Source organism: Limulus polyphemus, unplaced genomic scaffold (genome assembly GCF_000517525.1).
Source record: "Limulus polyphemus unplaced genomic scaffold, Limulus_polyphemus-2.1.2 Scaffold719, whole genome shotgun sequence".
NCBI classification, from domain to species: domain Eukaryota; kingdom Metazoa; phylum Arthropoda; class Merostomata; order Xiphosura; family Limulidae; genus Limulus; species Limulus polyphemus.
Genome location: NW_013666329.1, coordinates 346,029 through 365,137, shown reverse-complemented (window position 1 = coordinate 365,137; position 19,109 = coordinate 346,029). Strand labels below are relative to the sequence as shown.

Sequence of the window (19,109 nt, the reverse complement as noted above, 5' to 3'; positions counted from 1 at the left end):
TATGTAAACATCTAAGGAATATGGGAAAACTCCATAAAGAAGGTGTTTGGGTGCCTCATGAACTCTCCAATGATCATCGTTTCCAATGTGTGAACATTGCTTCGTCTGTTCTGGCGCGTAATACGCATGAACCATTTTTGGACAAAATTGTCACCAGTGATGAAAAATGGATTCTCTATGCGAATATTAAACACCAAAAACAATGGCTCAGTCCTAGACAAAATCCACTTCCGACCCTAAAACCTGGACTCCATCCGCAGAAAGTGATGCTTTGCATTTGGTGGGACATCAAATGAGTAATTCATTTTGAACTCCTCAATCCACAGCGAACTATCAATGCAAAGATCTGTAGTCAGCAACTGGTACGTTTAAATCAAACCCTTCATCAGAAACGTCCTTCACTTGTCAATCGGAAAGGTATTCTTCTCCATGACAATGCATGTCCACATTTGGCATGTTTGATGCAACACAAGATTATGGAATTGACTTGGAAGTTCTCCCCCACCCACATATTCTCCAGGTATGGCACCATCAGATTACCATCTTTTTTGTTCATTGCAACACCATCTTAATGGGAAAACATATGCAAATGTGGAAAGTGTTAAAGAGGACATCGACGTGTTTTTTGCTTTAAAGCCAAGTGATTTCTTTAATCAGAGCATTAACAACCTGACTGTAAGATGGAAAACCATAATCAATAAGAACGGAGACTATTTCATTTACTAAATGTTTTGTTTGATATACAAGTTGTTTGGGTTTTTTCGTCTAAAAGAAAGTGACATTAATTTCTTGACAACCTAATAATTTCAATTTCTTGAAACATTACATTAGATTTACACTTTTACCTTAAAGAATAAACAACTTAAACAAATCCTAATCAAGGAATACTAGTGTGAGATTATGTTTTTATCAATCATCATATATTATTCCAATCAACAATGTTTATGTATTTCAGGTAATCCATAAAGAATGCCAGCATATGAACTAGGTAAATCACCAAAGTCTCTGTTACCAAAATTTATAACATGGGCATCAATGTAGGTCCATATGATGTCTAGACTAACTAATCAATAATGTTTATATCACTTATAAATAAACTAAAAAGTTTACAGACTATAAACTGCCAAGACAATTATGTATAGATACACTTTAACTTTATCAATGGAAAATACAAGAAACTGGCATACACATACTAGTTTTATATTTAACTTTCTAGATAGCCTGTTGTGTTTATTAACAATATTAAACACACATATTAAATTTAACAATGAAAAACACATAACTGGTGCACGCATCAGTCTTTGTAATTCATCGACAGTTGGCCCACTGTATTTACTAATATATCACTTCAAAATTATTAACATGTACTAGGAGAAGGAGGATAAACAGAGCTGAATCTTGAATAATGAAAAGTTTAAGGCTTGGCCAAGGTATGAGATAACAAAAACCAAAAGTAATTTCACTTCTGGTATATTCTTTTTTTTTTCTTGTTTATCACCAGTGGATTTCAAATACAGCAAATTTTTTTAAGCCTAATTACAACAGAGAGAGAGGAGAGAGGAGTTATGGTGTCATGATCTCAGTTCAACATATAAGAGAAACAGGTTGAGAAAGTCAAAACTGCAGTGGTATAAATATATATATAAAACGAAAAAAAAAAAGTCTACCAATACTGCAATTAAAAAAACATGTATTGTGTCATGCCTGCTATATACAAGTGAATAACAACTTAAAAATTATACAAACCAAAGAATGACGTACAGAATACTCTGTATTCCACTTACAATTTTGGCAAACTTTTTTTCTATACATGTACATATGTCACGTGTACCATAAAACAGTAGATAAACAATAATCCCCTTTTTTACATTATAAAATCAAAGTACTAGTTAATTCATTTTGCTGGTGAAATAAATGTTGTCTTTACTGTATTAATTCTTACAAAATGTACAACTGTAGTGACAGTAAAAATCAACAACTTACAGTTACAGTTTATGTACTCACAAATATGTATATATAACAATTATTTATAAAAATAACGTTTTTATATACTAACATTACAGTAAGAGTAAATGAATACTTTTAATGAGATATAAAAACAGCAAAACACTTACTACAGGTACAGACTTCAGAGACATTAACTGGCAAATCAAATTTACATTATTTGTTTGCCTCTTTATATTCTGGATGGATGGGGTATTCAAACTATCAGTGCAAAGGACTACAATATTCTCCTCTTAAACTTTCCTTGTTATACATCTACTTAAATTATAAACCTTTACTTATTCAAGGGCAACACCAGACCAGAGGCATTGCCCAGACAAATCCTGCACTGTCACCTACATTTAAAAATATGACCAGGCTCCATCTAGTGTGTGAACTTAGTACTGCAGTTCTTATTAAAAAAATATTACATGCATCTCCATGAATGGTAATAACACAACAATGAGGAGGGGAAGGGTGATACTCCTAATGTAATTGCAATAATTAAAGATAAAAAAAAATGAATTGCAACATAGCACTTAAAACACTGAATGCTATTTTGGATGTTACATTATATCTCTATACAAATCTCTATTTAGGTCTCAATTGGGTGACTTTGAATACTGCGTAAAGTTTGGTCTCCTCATCTACGAAAAGATATTAACTTACCAGAAAGGGTTTAGAGGCAGGCTACTTGGACTAAGATGATCCTGAAGAAAGAAGGATTATCACAGAGGAAGGTGTTATGATTTCTTAACTTATATTTTGACGGAAAAAACTAGGTTCTAGAAATTAGTTACAGATAACATAAGCTTAAGAATATTTCTTTTATTTTTACATAATTAAGACTGATTACTTACTAATCGAGAGACATTGGAAATATTTCTTCATATTACAAGACAAATACATTAATCTGCTGTAAAGGTTACCTCAGCAATGTCTAGATTAACTAATTAACTAGAGATATTGCAAGAAGTTAAAATAGGTGCATTTGTCTCTAATGTAGTACAGAACAAATACAGGATACATGATTTAGGCTTCAACATTTTTAGGGTTTTAGAAAGGTTAACTGTTTAAACATCTTAATTTTCTGGCCTGAATATGTTGGTAAGAGTGACCTGAGAATCTTTGAACTGTATTCCTGAAAACTAATAAAATGAAAGGACAGAAGTTTAAGGTTTAGAAAAAACAGACTAGGTTCCAGTTAAAACACTTTCTTTATCTAACATGAAGGCCAAATGAACCATTGTTGTCTTTATATCACAGAGTTATGCCAAATGTTTTACAACCTTCTGAAACCTAGACCAAGATTTGTCCTAAACTCAATTGTTTTTAAACTGTACAATTGTATACATATATCCCCTGATATTGTTTTATGTTCATAATATTTATTTTCGTTAGATTTGATTAACAGACATACAGTTATGAAAAGTTACATTTCGATAGACTACTGTTTGGTTTCAACTGCCTACTGATAGAGATGATCAGTATAAATTGAATAGACTTCTACTATGTTGTTCATTCTTAAAACTTATCATCATAGGCTATATACTTAAAAATGCATTCAATTTACAGAACATGTAATAATATTCTAGTTACAAGTAGTAATACATTAAATAATAAAAACAAAGCTAAACCACAAATTATTTCCTATATAAAAACTTTAACTAAAAATGAATAACTCCTCTACAATATTTACATGGTACAACTATTTTTATGATGGGCCCAATACATACCAATAAAAACTATGTAATTATATAACTGAAAACAAAATAATATGACATTGACAGGATGATAGTACAAATACAATAATGTATGTAGCCTTAGTTGTTAACTTTAAAAATTAGATGAATATATTCACAGATTAATTTTATTTTCAATACCACTCATCATGATAAACTAAAATGTAAAACAGAAATTCAACGAATGTTATATTTTGATCTAGTTTTACATAACAAAGCTAGTATATTACAGGTGTTTTAAAAAAAAATACCAAACAACTCAATGTTAAAAAGGTACGTAAAGAAAATATAACATACCAAAATTCCCGAGTACCTAATACGAAAACACTATTTAAAAACAGTTATCATTTACTAATTCTCTTGACTGCCACTAGTTTATATGATTTCAAAAGGGCTGTCAATCCAATCTCAGAAACGTTGATCCATGTTCTTGAACTCTAAAGAATGTTCAAGTTCAATAACCTTTTTTCAAGACCATTCCAACAGGAACTGATGAAATATGACCTAATTTACGTTATTTTTGGCTATCTGCCCGGTGCTACTGTTCGTGCAAATCCTTAGATTCCTTTCAATTAAGGATGTGAATTTGATGAAAAGAATCCATTTTGTGCCTAATATTAATGAAGTTTGAAGATGGCTTGAAATTTTAAATGGGTAACAAAGATAACTATTATAAGTTTATCATGTTAATAAATATACAACGTTTCGACAAGATTTTGTAATCATTAGGTACGTTATTTACTACGTTAAACTTCTAATAGTTTTCTTGGTTACTCATTCAACTTCAAGCCGTTTCGAAACTTTATATGGTAATGAATATTATATGTAAATTATGATTCAAAATATGGTCAAAACACATTTTGTCTCAGTTTCAAACTTTCAGTAGTATTTGTGTATAAATACTGATCTATGTTTTAACACATATTACTACTTTGAAATGTTTTAAAATCAAGATATAAATTATAAGAGTATTACATATATATATATATACGACTAATGCAAATAAAACGTAAAACATTAATAAAATTGAACGACTATAACTCATGCTTAGCTTCCAACAATAAATAAAAAATTCAACTTCCAAAACTGCAGTTCATCTTCATTGTCACTAGTAAGTGTCGATTTCTTTCTTTTTGTGTGTTTGCCAATGTAAGCCCAACGGCGGAAGTTTTACCCAAATTTAGATAGTTACAAAGGTATTTCTTACAAACAAAACCATGTAGAATAGCAAATACATGTTAATATAATTGCAAATAATACTACTACTTTATACACACTGTCGTAATAATATCAAATAAATAAGTTTACTTGAAACGTACCACATCTCCGTTCTTCACATCTACCAAGGTGATTACCCCTTTGGCAACTATCGAAAAAGTCTACCGTTAGGTGTCACTTTTCAAATGTATGTTTTAGAACGTATATTTTTTGTAATAGTTTTACGAACTTTTTAACCTAAATATTACAATTTATTAAACAGTCATATGTAAATAATATTTATCAGTGATGAGTTGTCATTCATCTCGCAACATTCAAGTTTAAAGATATACACAGATATTTATACTTGTTTGTTCATTAAGCCCAAAGCTTCACATTGGGCTATATGTATATGTTGTCCCATCACGGATGTCAAAACCAGACTTTTAGTGTTATAATATGCGAACTCCAATAAAATCTTGCAATAACAAATTACTTAGCAGGTTAATAAGTAAGAACGTTTATAATGAATATATGGCTGTTATATATTAGACTAATTTCACGAAAGTACGATTACGAAAAATATCATATTTGAAGTATGGCGAGTATACATAGTGTTTCCTGTCTATTTAGTTTAGTATATGATGAGTCTTCCCTGTTCGCATACAATTTTCAAAATATTTCAAGCTGTTTGTGGTTTTAACAGTAAAATGTTGATCATGGTATGTAGTAGATTACTTCCTCATAGTTTTTTTATTGTTCTAGGTCATTCTTTTTTTTGTGTCGCATGCACTTTCTCGCCGAAAAGATGACAGTATAGTAAAGGAAGGCAGTGGTTATTTACCATCTCGAGGGCGTGTCATTTTGTATTGGAATGACCAATAGTGACGTAGTTAGCGCTTGCGTTGTACTTTTGTTATGGCATGCATTGATGTGCTCCCTCAGTCTGGAAAGGATTACATAATTCAGATTATCTGCAGGTTTAGAGTCAGATATCCAGTACAAGAGCTGCCCATTGTCCAAAGAAGTCACTGCTTTTATTTGTCTTTGAACATTGTTCAATTGTTTTGGTCAAACTCACTCAGATATTTGTGTATAGAAGCTCATTATGCTATTAAAAAAATAAATGAGTAAACAATGATTTAAAAGTATAATTTTTTTTGGGGGGGGGGAAGAGGACATACATGCTTCGACAGAACATTAGTTTGCACATTAAATTTGAAATATCCTCTTTCATTGGTGATTTCCAATTGAAATGTTTGGCTTAACAACATTTAATAACTTTAGCCAATGCAAGCCTTTGTAAGTAATGGAGCTTTTTTTTTCAGGATAATTTATGGCTAGTTTTGTTTTTATTTATTCAAGCTTATGTAGAAGTGGAATACGTTATATTAAAACCATTTTGTTGCCTCACCACGTCATTTGTATTGTCATGCTCGAACTGATAACCATGCAGCACAGTTACCATAGCAAAACAACGCTGTCGTCTGGCGGCCATGCACAAAATCCGTAACTACACACCGCAGGCTGTCCATAATACATCTAATGTACGAGGACTAGTTTTTCAGCACTTGTTTCAAGTCTGATCACACAGAAATCCATGTGTGCTGCTTTGACTTATATATTTTCCTATGGAATAGCATGAATGCCTGTGTCCTCTCCAACTGTTCAACGTACGCAATAATTAAATGGATATGTTGTTAAAACAAATTGTGGTTTTCCAAGTGACGATCCTTCTTGATTGTTTCATACCATTACATGGAAAATGTAAACAGCTTTTGCGGTCGTAAAATTAAGAGATTTAAATTTGTGACAGGCAAACCCTCTTTTTTTTTTTATAACGAATTATTTCTATGAGGTCTTCACATTCAAACTTTCTTGTAGGTATGATTTTGTGTAACAAAAAAAAAGTAATATTTGTCTGTTTTAAAATATGAAAGGGCTGTAAAAATAGTCCCTTTTTCCTCATTCCATTATCAAATCTAGGTAAAAAAATTGGACATTATTTATAAACAGGCCATTGAGAAAACACCTTTAAGTTAAAACCAATAAATTTCAACCAGAACAGCACCTTATTCAGCACATAGGATAAGTGACCAGACTATTCACTTCAAGCCTCCATCTTGTATTGAAATTGGGTTTGTTTGAAGTTAAGCACAAAGCTACACAATGGGCTACCTGTGCTCTGCTCACTACGGGTATCAAAACCCGATTTTTAGTGTTGTAAGTACGCAGACATACTGCTGTGCCACTGGGGAACATGAAATTGGGACAACTTCCAACATTAATATAAAAAACATGGCAAGTTTAACACAACTTTTTTATTTAACTTACCTGCTTTTACTGTACATCTTTACAGGGTTTGCCCTTTTATATAACTAAGCTTTTTTTGTATGTATGTATGTATGTATGTATATATATATATCACCTTTATATAAATTATGCCTTTATTATACTTGTTTTGGGAAATTTAATTTCTTTTATCAAATATCACTACTTTTTATGCTCATTCTTTACAATTTAGAACAAGATTGCTAACAGATGCAGCTCTTCGACTACTATGCTATTCCCTTATTTCATAGTTTCTAAATGCCTCTAGGCACTTAAGCTATCAGTTTTAATCAAATGATTGTGGAGAGCAATTCACCATTAAAATAATACATGTGCTACAGTTGTCAAACTATAATTCACATTAATAATTACTAGTGGAACTTTGTTTTGTACAGGTCCTTTTTTTACTAGACATTTGCTTTTTGAACAAGATGAATTTTACTACTTTTTAATGTTTATTTCTCTTTATTTCAAACATACATGCAGCTACTGTGATATACTTTTGTAAAGATCTGTTTAGAAACAAGTGGCATCCCAGCATTTGGTACAGCTGTGGTCCTACACCGTTACTCTAGTTACCTTTCGAACTTAATTGTATTTACTACTATAGTTCAATACGATACAAGTATATTTACAATTACGTACACAAAAACCAGTAAAATACATTGAAAACTTATATTAATGAGGGCTTTTTATTGATTCACAAACTCTTGATTACACAAAAATGGAAAATAAAAACCAGAATCCTTGACAGTTCAGGTAGATAATTATGCATTTCTACTAAAAAATGACATCTAATATGTAATTAAATTAAAATAAGCAATTAATTTTACATTCACCCACTGGTCCTTGATTTTATATCATATAGACAAAAGCATTATAAAACTAAAACACAGTATCTACAAGAACACAAAACATATATGTAAAGTGAGACATTAATTATCTATTGTGCCTTGTCATTTTTTCAAATATCTGGCCTTAAAAAGCTCCATCAGACCCTTCAGATAAGATATTTCATTACTCAGCTGTTGTACCTTTTCTTTTAGTTCTTGGTTTTGCTTCTTTAAAGAAGCTTCCTCATCTACCAAAACCATAGACTCAGCCCGTTTCTTCTCGCGGTACCTCGTTGCAGCTTCTTTGTTTTGTCGCTTTTTACGCTCTTTTCGCTTATCTGAAAAAGTCCCTTTAACAACAGAACCAGTAACTGATTTTATACGAGAGCTTGGCTTCTCAAGGGCAGAGGGTGCAGTGCCATATGGTGTAATTCTGGACTGTTTGACTTCAATGTCTCCTGAAAGTTCATTTTCTAATTCTACAAAGTCTGAATTACTAACTGGAGAAGCATCAGAATTGACTGACGTTTCTAAAGAATATTTTAAATCAAATGGTAAATCTGTTGAACTGGATATTATGGACTCCAAAATGCTAAAAGCCTCATCTTCACTACTAATTTGAAAACTAGCGAAAGAGTTTTTGGTGTTATTTGAAACTTCACATGATGAATCAGATGAATTTTCAACTACTGGTGAAGTGTCACCATTGTTACTGACAGAACCCAAGACTGAAGATATGTCTGGTACTTTTCCAACAGGTGATTCTGGTGGAGTGCAGGTATTCACAGACAAACCAATAATTCCTTCAGAATATAGATTTGCTGAACCAGTTATAGTGTCTGAAGAATTAATACTCTTTGTGGAATTAAAGGATTCAATGACATCATCAGAAGAGTTGAGGTTTGAGTTAACAATCTCTGTTTTATCCACCAAGGATGTAAAGAGGGCAAAAGGGTCCCCATTCTTCACCAAAGGATCATCCAGGGGATCAAATTGCAGCTCCAGACATTCCAGGACGGACATGTCCATGTTTTTATCCATCCAATCTTGCAGATCTAAAAAACAAAAAGTTTTTGTGTAAATCCAATTAGATGAAGTAATTTATGTAACTAAATGGGAAATTAAAAAAAATAAAAGATTTTCTTTCTCATAAATTACAAAAATTATATGAATACCTATTTTATTACCTAAATATGAGTTAAAATATAGCATGTTAACTGGCAGTAGTACAAAATATAATCAATATTTTACATCACAGAAAAGCAATATACTACTTAAATTTTGACTTTGTTTTTTAAAGCCTCATTCTAACATACAAAAATCAATTTATTGCAACAATATTATAAATGTTTACGTAATTAGAGTACTAAATATGTTCATTTACTACTTAGTTTGTATGTAAACTTATTATTCTTGGCTACACAATATCTTGTGGAGCATTTGAAGATGTAAGCTAGATTCCTGAATAGAAAAATTGGCATTTACCTTTCTAAAAACAATTTAATAAATGAAAACTGACAACTCTCAATATATTTTTCAGACTTTCTGGTTAACACCATGTGATAACTCAGCAATTGTACATTACCAGATTATGTAATTGAAAGGCCATTGTTAACAGTCAAAAAATAGACTTGCTAAACATTTCTTTTCTTAAACTTATCATCACCACCATTTCCTTTCCCCATGAAGGTAAGATATATAAAATAAGAATGTTACAAGTTAAAACTTATTATTTATTGATAGTTTAGATGAGTAGCTTTGACACTTGGCCAGAGCTGAGTATTACCTGGTACCCATGAATACCTAATATTTAGTGCTTATTTATATATATATATATATAAAATGAATAATAATAATAATAATGCCACATGTATGGTATTTTCATGTAAGAGGATGTATTATAATCCATTGCTATTCATTTACAAAGCTACCATTCAGCAAGCATGTGATATTTTGTTGCAACAGTCACATTAAATTTTGTTTTATGTTTTGATAATTTCAGATGTAGCAATCATTCAGTTTCAAAAAGGGCTTTCATTTTCACTAAATTTATTATGCATTTGGAGTGTTACATGTGCATACACACCATTATCATCCACATTTTGTTCCTCTGTAATAATCTCAGGATAAGACTGTTGGTTATTTGTAGGAACTGAAACAGTGGATTTGTTGAAATCTGAATCTACTTCTTTCAGGAGAACATCACTATCACTGAAGTCAGACTCTTCTACATTTATCATAGCATCGGGGAACAGAGCTTGCTCCAAGCTCCATACCCCTGCTGTCTCTGAAAAACTGAACTTTTCCATAACTGCCTTGGTTTTGAATTGATATCTGTTGATCTAGCTGTTTCTCTGCCGAAACAGGTGTGAAGGAAGCAAAAACCCTTGAAACCTAAAAAAACAACAAACAAATAGGAATTTACATCAAAAATAGAAACATTAACACAAATACAAAAACCTTAAATTAATTAATGATTATGGGGCTTATGTCGAAGGTTTAGCACGTGAGTAGTAATAGAACAATAAATTCTGTTTATGCTCAAGAAGATTGTTTTATAACTACACAAACACAATACATCACTTACAAAGTTGCTAAATTAATCACACATAAAAATGCAAAAAGAAAATACTACATTTTCAACTCAGTATTATAGCTGACAATAAAAATTCAAATAATCTAAGAGGTTAATATAACCACATCATGTTTATAAACCAATAAGATGCACAATGTAGTTTAGTCCCAGAGAATAATTTTAAAATGGTACTTTTGACTTGAAAGACTGTTTTTGAGATGTATTCTATGAACATTACTAGTAAAACTCATGTTAAAAACTCATTTTGTCTTAAAGAAAAACCCCCCACTTAGAACAATGTTTGATCTTGATTACTCACAAATACATACCACATATTAGACCAACAACACACAATTCTAACTAGAAACCTTGGTTCAACAACAAATGCACAAATTTATTGCCGGTTAATCAGGAATATTGGCTATCTAATCTAATAAAACATTACTTGTAGTTCCTGCTCTAAAGTGCGAGTAAAACTTTGAAATTTATCTTGTTAATGGAAAAAACATTAGTCAGATTTTTTGCCATACTTCTGCTATGTCAATGCTCTGCTGCAGGGTTCAAAGCCTCCTCATTATGATCCACAGAAGCCCCAGTGTACCAATCAAGCTCCTGGGCCACTATCATAAAAGGGTGTCTATACACACACAAAACAAAATCCCCAAAAAACTTGTGTAAGGTACCCAGTGTCAAGATTTATACTATAGCTCATCAGTTGATGTTATGAACCTACTCTTAAAACTCCAATCATGTCTGAATGACCTTCTGGGCATTTTGGCAGGAGGGGACTACCTTAAATAGATAAGGACTCCTGAAAATATTGATGCATCAACACTATCAGTTCCATTAATAATCTTTCATATCTCAATTGGATCCAAACCAACTCTTCATTTTTTCAAGAGCACAATTTCAGAGATCTTAACCTATCCTAGTATGATAACCTTTCCCTCCCAGGTATCATATAGTAGCCTTTATCCAAATCCTTCCGATCAATTTTGTGCCTTTCCTAAGGTAAGGCACCCAAGTCTGAACACAATACTCCAAATGTGGTCCAACCAGTGATTTGTAAAATGAAATTATGTTGGAAATTTTTTTAAATATGAAGAGTATATATGGGCATCCGTAGAAGAAAATGTTATTTTAATCATTTATTTTAAAAATGTATTAGAAAATAATACTATTTAAATATAAATGAAGAAATTATGTTTACATAAGTCAGCCAGAGCATTGCATTCAAACTTCAAGGCAAATGACCTGTGCTCTGCAATGGCTAGCCCCCACCTGGAATAAATTCTGAGGACGTTCATATAAAAAAACAGCATGTTGAATAGTAGGGTGAAGATGTAAGTTCTATACCATTTGTAGGATTACAGCAAAATATAGTTATAATTAACAAAATTTATTTATGTATGTCTGAAAATCTTGAGTTTTTACACTGCAGAGTTAAATTTCAGAATGTATTCCAGTCCTACGCTTACAGTGACATTTATTTGTGTTATGCATGTGCAGAAACATGTTTTATAAAGTAAAGTATGGTCAAGTTGCATTATTATCAAAGAAAACCACAAGATATTGATTGCAATTATTTTTATATTTTGTAAGAAATTTATAAGTAATCATTTACAGTTACTTGATAGCTCAAAATGGTTGAAATAAACTAACTACTAACTATGAAGCAAATATTTGGGACCCGGTCTTTGCTATACATTTTATCAATGCTGAAGGACAGTGATAATACTTCCACCTCTCAGATACCTGGTCAGTATCTATGGTGTGTTTTTGCACCACAAAATGTTTAAATAATAATTTTATTTTGAAGTAAAATAAACTTGGCATATAGTTGACCATTATCACATATTAATGGTGAAAATTATAGCAATGCTAGAGAATGTTTTACAATTGAATATAGGTCATTTGCATAACAAATTAGAGTTCCCCTAAATACGTGTTAATGGTGTACTTTTTGTTTTTCTGTTACACGTCTTGACACCATAATCAATATATTTTCTTAATGCTGCTCTCTTGACACAATAAGCAAAACATTTTCTTAATGCTGCTTTAAATGAAGGAGTGTAAGTTACTATTAGTATTATTTATCTCTCTCTCTCTACGTGCCATATCCAAACAGGACCATGGTCTTTCACAGATCTCTTCTCCTTGGGCACAAAGTATTTCCAATGTTGATACATTTATCATTTAGATAGGCTGTTAATATAAGTCAACCTCTGTCTTCCATGGTCTATCCTTCCTTCAGTCTTTCCAGTTACAATTAGACTTTCAGTTTCTTCTTTCCTCATAATGTGTCCGAGAAACTCCAACTATCTCTTTCTAATGTTAGTCAACAGCTTCCTCCTGCAACCTGCTCTTGACAGAATATCTTCATTTGAGGTGTTACATGTCCAGTGTACCTTCAAGATGTGCTTAAGAACCACAACTCAATTGCTTCAATTCTCTTTTCCATATTTGGCAATCCAACATTCTGATGCATACATCAGAAATGATAGAACACAGCAATCCATAACTCTTTTGTTTTTAACTGTTAAGTATTATGTACAGGGAGACTTAACGAATAGTCTAAATATTGGAAGGCTCTTACCTTATACATTGTTTTAATAAATCCATTGACTACAAAGATGTCCAAAACAAACTGACATGGTTTATTTGCTTGGGTTAATCTGAGTGTGTCATGTGGTTATTAAGAGCTGTCTTTCAAAACATTTTGTTCTAACTACAAATTCTAGTTTAACAGTTTATTTAATACTGGGATAACTTCATTATTCTGTATTAATTCAGCTGATAGTTTAGTATTTATGTTCAGCTAACTCCACCTACTGTTCTGGAACCAGCAGGACCAAACTTTGTAGGTGGAGTTGGAGTTAGCTGGGTTAAATGTGCAACATTGTGTCATTTGAATACAATATTGAGCATGCATAATTCAAAATTTTGACCATATTTGTAATAGTTAGAATGAACAGTGTCTTAGACTGGAATATTTAAATTCAAAAATTCTTTTTATTAAAAATAAATTTACTTTTTGGTGCTTAAACATACCTAGCCTTTTATGTAAGTATAAAGAGTTAAAACATGGACATTTTATACATATAATTTAAGGACAACGGGGAACTTGTTGGTCCATCCACTAAACTAAAACTTTACAAATAAATGCTCAAACTAACCACTAACATTCACATTTTATCAAGCCTTCTTCTAAACCCCCTCAAAATAATTGCATTTACAAACTGAAGGCAACCCATTCTAGAAGATAACCAACCACCCAATTAGAAAAATAAAGCTGTTTTAGCTGAAGATGTCTTCTACCCTACCAAAATGCATATTTCTGTCCCACAGTTATACTGGTAAGTAGTAAAAGATTTTTTAAATGTTCCATCCCAAAATATTACCATTACTACATGGCCAACTCGGTTATAAACTTTATGAATGTTTTGTGCACAGAGATGTCTCTGCACCATTTATGGTGGTGTCATAATTAGGAAAGTGATTTTGGATGGAACCCATGGGTAGTCGGAGATGATAATATTTTCACCCACTCTCCCATGCTACTGTGTAGTATGTAATCATGGTGGTTGAGATTTATATATATATTATACTGTAATAAAGAAATTGGTACTGAACTGATATATACTTGTAGCGTTACATAGCATTACACTGTTATATCTTCTGCATTTTTCAGAAAGTACCAAAATATTTTAAGATGCATGTTTTGGTTCTTTATAGTTACATAAAGAGCTCCTGCATGTTTTTATATTCGCCACTTACACCAAATATTAAGATATTTAGCGTACATGATTGGTCGCTTAACATATATTAATAATTTTCAAAGAGAGCCTTGTCACAACCTGAAATATTTTATGATAATTTGTTTTAAAATTTTATCTTTTAAGTATGATGAGGATACATTGGCGCTTTAGAGAAAAATTACAACAAAGGTCATGGTAAATGATGGGATAGAATAACAGTACTAGCAGTATATAGTGCTCATACTACTACTAAACTAATAATATGCGAGTTTTTACACCATGTAAGATTCATGTAATTTGGAGGTGGTTGTACGTTTATTTTCGAAAGAATCTCACTCAGTTTTCATGATTGGAGAAAAACATATCACGGTGTAAACAGTTCTGTGAATACTAACTTACAGTTCTATTGGCAAAATTAGATTAACAATCATATGGAATAATGTTAAGCCTAACTTACTACTTTAATTTTAACCTTTCTTGTTAACATACACTGTTAGTGTTAGGGTTAAGACTACAAAATATTAATACAATAAAATAAACTTTTTCATATTAAAAAAAAAGAAAAACTTTACTTACGCCATTCTGAATGTATTTTCTACCGCACCGAAGGTGCTAGCCTCTCTTTTGAGTGCTAAACCATTTTAAAAAGCGATATTCTAAATTCTGTGTGGAAATTCGTAATCCTTTTCGTCGACATGAGAGAGAGGAATGTAGGTGACGTAGCAGTTAATCGGCGATTGGGAAATCTGAGGTTATTATTCTACGTACAAATATATTACTCCGACTGCAAGACATTTTATCAAAATGCATGACCTGAAAAAAGAAATTACATTTAGAATATCATTTATACAGACAAATATTTGGGAAAAATAATTGAGACTTCCATTGCATATATTTCACTTTATAAATATTTCTGTTGAATTATATTTCATCGCGTGTGTTTAAGTTCGTTAGTTTCCCGAGGTCGATTGCATCAGCTACGTTTGCAATGACGTTTAAGGCATGTCTTGGCTGTTATTTTGGAAAGGTGAACTTCTTTATGTGTGTCACAGTTTTTTTTTTCTTTTCTTGAATATACATATATAATATATTAGTTTTCAACCAGTGACTTATGTTTAGATATTTATAAAAGAGTAAATTAGTAAAAATCATAAGTTACTTTATTTGATAAAAATACGATTAACTTTATGTATTTTCGTTATGACGTCTCATGTCAATAACCTCTTTATTTCTTAAAACTGTGAGATAAGTAGTTCTCGAAATGCCTTATGGTAGTTCTTCAACTATTTTTTCTCGTGATAGATTTATTCGTTCTAAATCAAAGTTTAAAACAAAGTATTTAAAAGATACTGCCTTTTTTAGCAATAAAACATATGATTTGAAAATAAAAACAAAAATGCAACATGTAATTGAAGGGAAAGTGAGTAATTTTTACTCTATGTTAGATTATTAGACCTTTCCCTTTATATGGAGGGCTGAATACGTTACATAAAAACGACTTTGAACATGTAAATAAGGAAGTAATGTGACAAACCCAGCCAATATAAATTCGCGGTATCAGAATTACATTTTGATATTGTTCGGTGTTTAGTAAGGTACCTTAGTTTTATGCCACCGAAAGTCAGCCTTCTCTGACACAAAATATTCTTACACTCATATCATAAAATGTGTTTAGATCGGAAATTTAGAACTTCTAAGACGTGGATAGCCTTTGTACAATGGAATTGCAAAATAAAGAAATAGTGATCAAATTGAAATATCAGGATCATCAGAAAGAGATCTGAAACAAGTCGAATCCAATCCGTAGTACGCGGCTTGTAATAGCTGAAAATCCCCGAACACAAAATGTCAGCTTTGTGTCTCAGACAACAATACCATTACAATCAAGAAGGATTCCCGTCTTTAAAAGTAACAAAAACGCTTCCACGAAACATCTGTTCAACTGTTGCATACCTCAACCACCTGAAGAATGAAACTGGTATTCGTGCTATTCCATACGGGAGCTAAAAAACGATCGTCCTTGTACACTAGATGGATTATGGCAAGCAAGCAAGGAGAAGTGGTATACTTTGGACATGACATCCATACGACGGAGTCCTTTACAATGGATACTAAGCTGCACGGTCATAAGGTCATATAGGACATCGGTCAGTGGTTAGTTTAAGGTCTTACAATGCTAAAATACTGGGTTTGGTTCCCCTTGATAGACGGAGCGCAAATAGCCGATTATGTAACTTTGCGCTAAAACAAACAAATACATTTAATAACCAAAATTGTACAACTTATTAACCTCTTTATCATCAGATTGTATTATGATGTTTGTAAGTACCTCTATGTTATATATATATATATATTTAAGTACTCTATCTTGAACGTTTGCTGGTTTGCCTCTTGCTCAAAATTAAGACTATTTGTTATTAATTATAATTATTATTGTAAAAGTTAAGCAGCTTTGCTAACTTAAAAACAGTGCATAATATTTAATCAATAATTAACTCAAAATATTTATTTTTTAGTTCACAGTCTAATTCAGGGTATTTGTCAGTCATGCTTAACTACCGTTTTTACTTACTGTAATGGCAGTAATATTTATGATTATTGCTCAATCTGTAGCGTTTTTACAAACGTTTTTGTTTTTTGTTTGTTATTACGCGCAAAGCTACTCAATGGGTTATCTTTGCTTTGCACACTGCAGGTATCTAAACCTGATTTTTATAGTTATAAGCCCTCAAACATACTGGTGAGCCCAGGAACGTCGAGAGCCAGCACGGGCCTTGGGGTAAACATTCTCACTGAGGCCCCCCATTCTCTCTCTTTTTTTTAACATTTTAAAAAACTTATTAGAAAGAAGATCCTAAGTTAGGACAGCAGCAAGCTCATAAACCACACAAAATCATAGCAGCAGTTCATAGTTATAGTTCACAGTATAGGCGTAAAAACATTAATAAAGTAACAACAAATATCTATTAAATCTATAAAGTAACAACAAACATCTATTAAATCTATAAAGTAACAAATACATATTAATTATTACTCAAATTATTATTTAAATCACTCATAATGTATCGAGCGTCTATATGCAAAGAAAAGCCAAAACTATGCTTTTTATGATGAAATGAAGATACAGCCTATAGGTGCTTTGTGGGCACAACAGGAAGGGGCTCTGTTTTGTTTCATACGGTTTAATTCGTAGCTGGTATGTATTATGCTACACATTAAATTTAAAATACATGATGTTCATACGGAATGTCGTGTATTCATTCTTAAAGCTAATAACCTGTAGAAGTTTTATAAGTTAGTTCGTTGTTAATTTTAATTATGAGAGGATTATAAGTTCAATCAAACGTTCTGCTAACAGCTTTATCATCAGTGGATATGTAGAGCACACCGTACACATATGTATAGAGTCGTTCTAATTGCTTTGAACTTCAGCTATCTCAAGGTAATATGTCATACACTTCTCGTAAGAATTGTTTGTTTGTTTATTGTTAATCACCAACCTACACAGTAGGCTGTCTGTGCTTTGTTATGGGTTTCGAAGCCTGGTTTCTAGAGTTATAAGTCTTCAGAGTTACCGCTGAGCACAGGGGGCTCAAAGGAAAGATCTGAGAAACAGAAATACAGTGCTTCCGCTTTTCATTAGTTTATAGTAAGTTGTACTTTTTACATCTCAATCTTTCTATACTGATAACCAACTCTTCAGAAGCAGAAACCTGTACAATAAATCCCACGTAATGTACTGTTAAACTTCCGAACAAGCTTCAACAATATCGATATAACACATTTAAGGTAAAGGAACTGTTTCTATCTGGTCATATATCTAAACAGAAGCTGCATATAGTCACGAACGAATTGTCTGTATGTATGTTAAACAAATCTTTAGTTATGGTAAGTTATGGTTATAAATGTATACTTATAACCTTATTTTCAGATTTCGCTGAAGATGGAATGTTTTGTGAAACGTTCAGAACTTTTGTAAATACAAATGTGTTGAGTGATAAGAACTGTCTTCATCTTTATTGTTAGACTTCGTTCTGGCCTGGCCATCTTTGTTTGTTTTGAATTTCGCGCAAAGCTACACGAGGGCTATCTGCGCTAGCCGTTCCTAATTTGGCAGTGTAAGACTAGAGGGAAGGCAGCTAGTCATCACCACCCACCGCCAACTCTTTGGCTACTCTTTTACCAACGAACAGTGGGATTGACCGTCACATTATAACGCTCCCACGGCTGAAAGGGCGAGCATGTTTGTTGTGACGGGGATTCGAACCCGCGACCCTCAGATTGTAGCACATAGCTCTCGTGTAGCTTTGCGCTAAATTAAAAAACAAACAAACAAAGAATTTTTCCTCATCATGGATCTACAGGGAGCCCGAAAAGTCTGGAACCGTAGGTATTTCAACGAATTTTACAGAATGTGGAACACAATCTGTCCCTGTAATTTGAAACAAGTTTGGATTAACAGCAGGATGAATTCGACCTTTCCATGTTTTGACAACGCCGTAATGAGTCACGTATCTGAAATTAAGAAAAAATACAAATGACCTATGGTTCCAGACTTTTCGGATACCCTGTATTGCCAGGTGTATTATTCCACCCTGTTAACCAAAATAGGATTTAACGATACGGTCCTCAATTGGTAACTTCAATTTATGTGGTTTTTTCCTTTCGTGTATTTAACAACTCAGGAGTA

General features: G+C 32.2%; 2 protein-coding genes across 5 annotated transcripts in view; both read right to left on the bottom strand.

Moving 5' to 3' along the window:
• Positions 1-5,083, bottom strand: part of LOC106460153 (monoacylglycerol lipase ABHD12-like) — a 10,040-nt gene extending 4,957 nt beyond the window's left edge. The window contains exons 1-2 of one of the 4 annotated variants that reach the window (XM_022386803.1): positions 5,045-5,081; positions 2,653-2,693 (exon numbers count right to left, since the gene is read on the bottom strand). The gene's annotated coding sequence lies outside the window, so the exon portion shown is untranslated. Of the gene's footprint in view, positions 1-2,114; positions 2,265-2,652; positions 2,737-5,044 lie in introns of those variants that run through there. The other 3 variants (XM_022386805.1, XM_022386804.1, XM_013919840.2) reach the window with 3 other exon arrangements.
• Positions 5,084-7,923: 2,840 nt separating this feature from the next.
• On the bottom strand, positions 7,924-15,154 carry LOC106460154. The gene is made up of 3 exons (XM_013919841.2): positions 14,996-15,154; positions 10,173-10,480; positions 7,924-9,141 (listed from the first exon to the last, which is right to left on the bottom strand). The coding sequence occupies exons 2-3, from the start codon at positions 10,393-10,395 to the stop codon at positions 8,210-8,212; spliced, it is 1,155 nt and encodes a 384-aa protein (XP_013775295.1). The 5' UTR covers positions 10,396-10,480; positions 14,996-15,154; the 3' UTR covers positions 7,924-8,209.
• Between the last annotated feature and the right edge of the window lie 3,955 nt (positions 15,155-19,109).

Bases quoted from the DNA above. Each gene is read 5' to 3' on its own strand.
- LOC106460154 (XM_013919841.2), bottom strand. From the start codon at position 10,395: ATGGAAAAGTTCAGTTTTTCAGAGACAGCAGGGGTATGGAGCTTGGAG. The intron at 9,142-10,172 runs GTGTGTATGCAC...TTTGTTTTTTAG, and splicing joins ACAAAATGTGGATGATAATG to ATCTGCAAGATTGGATGGAT.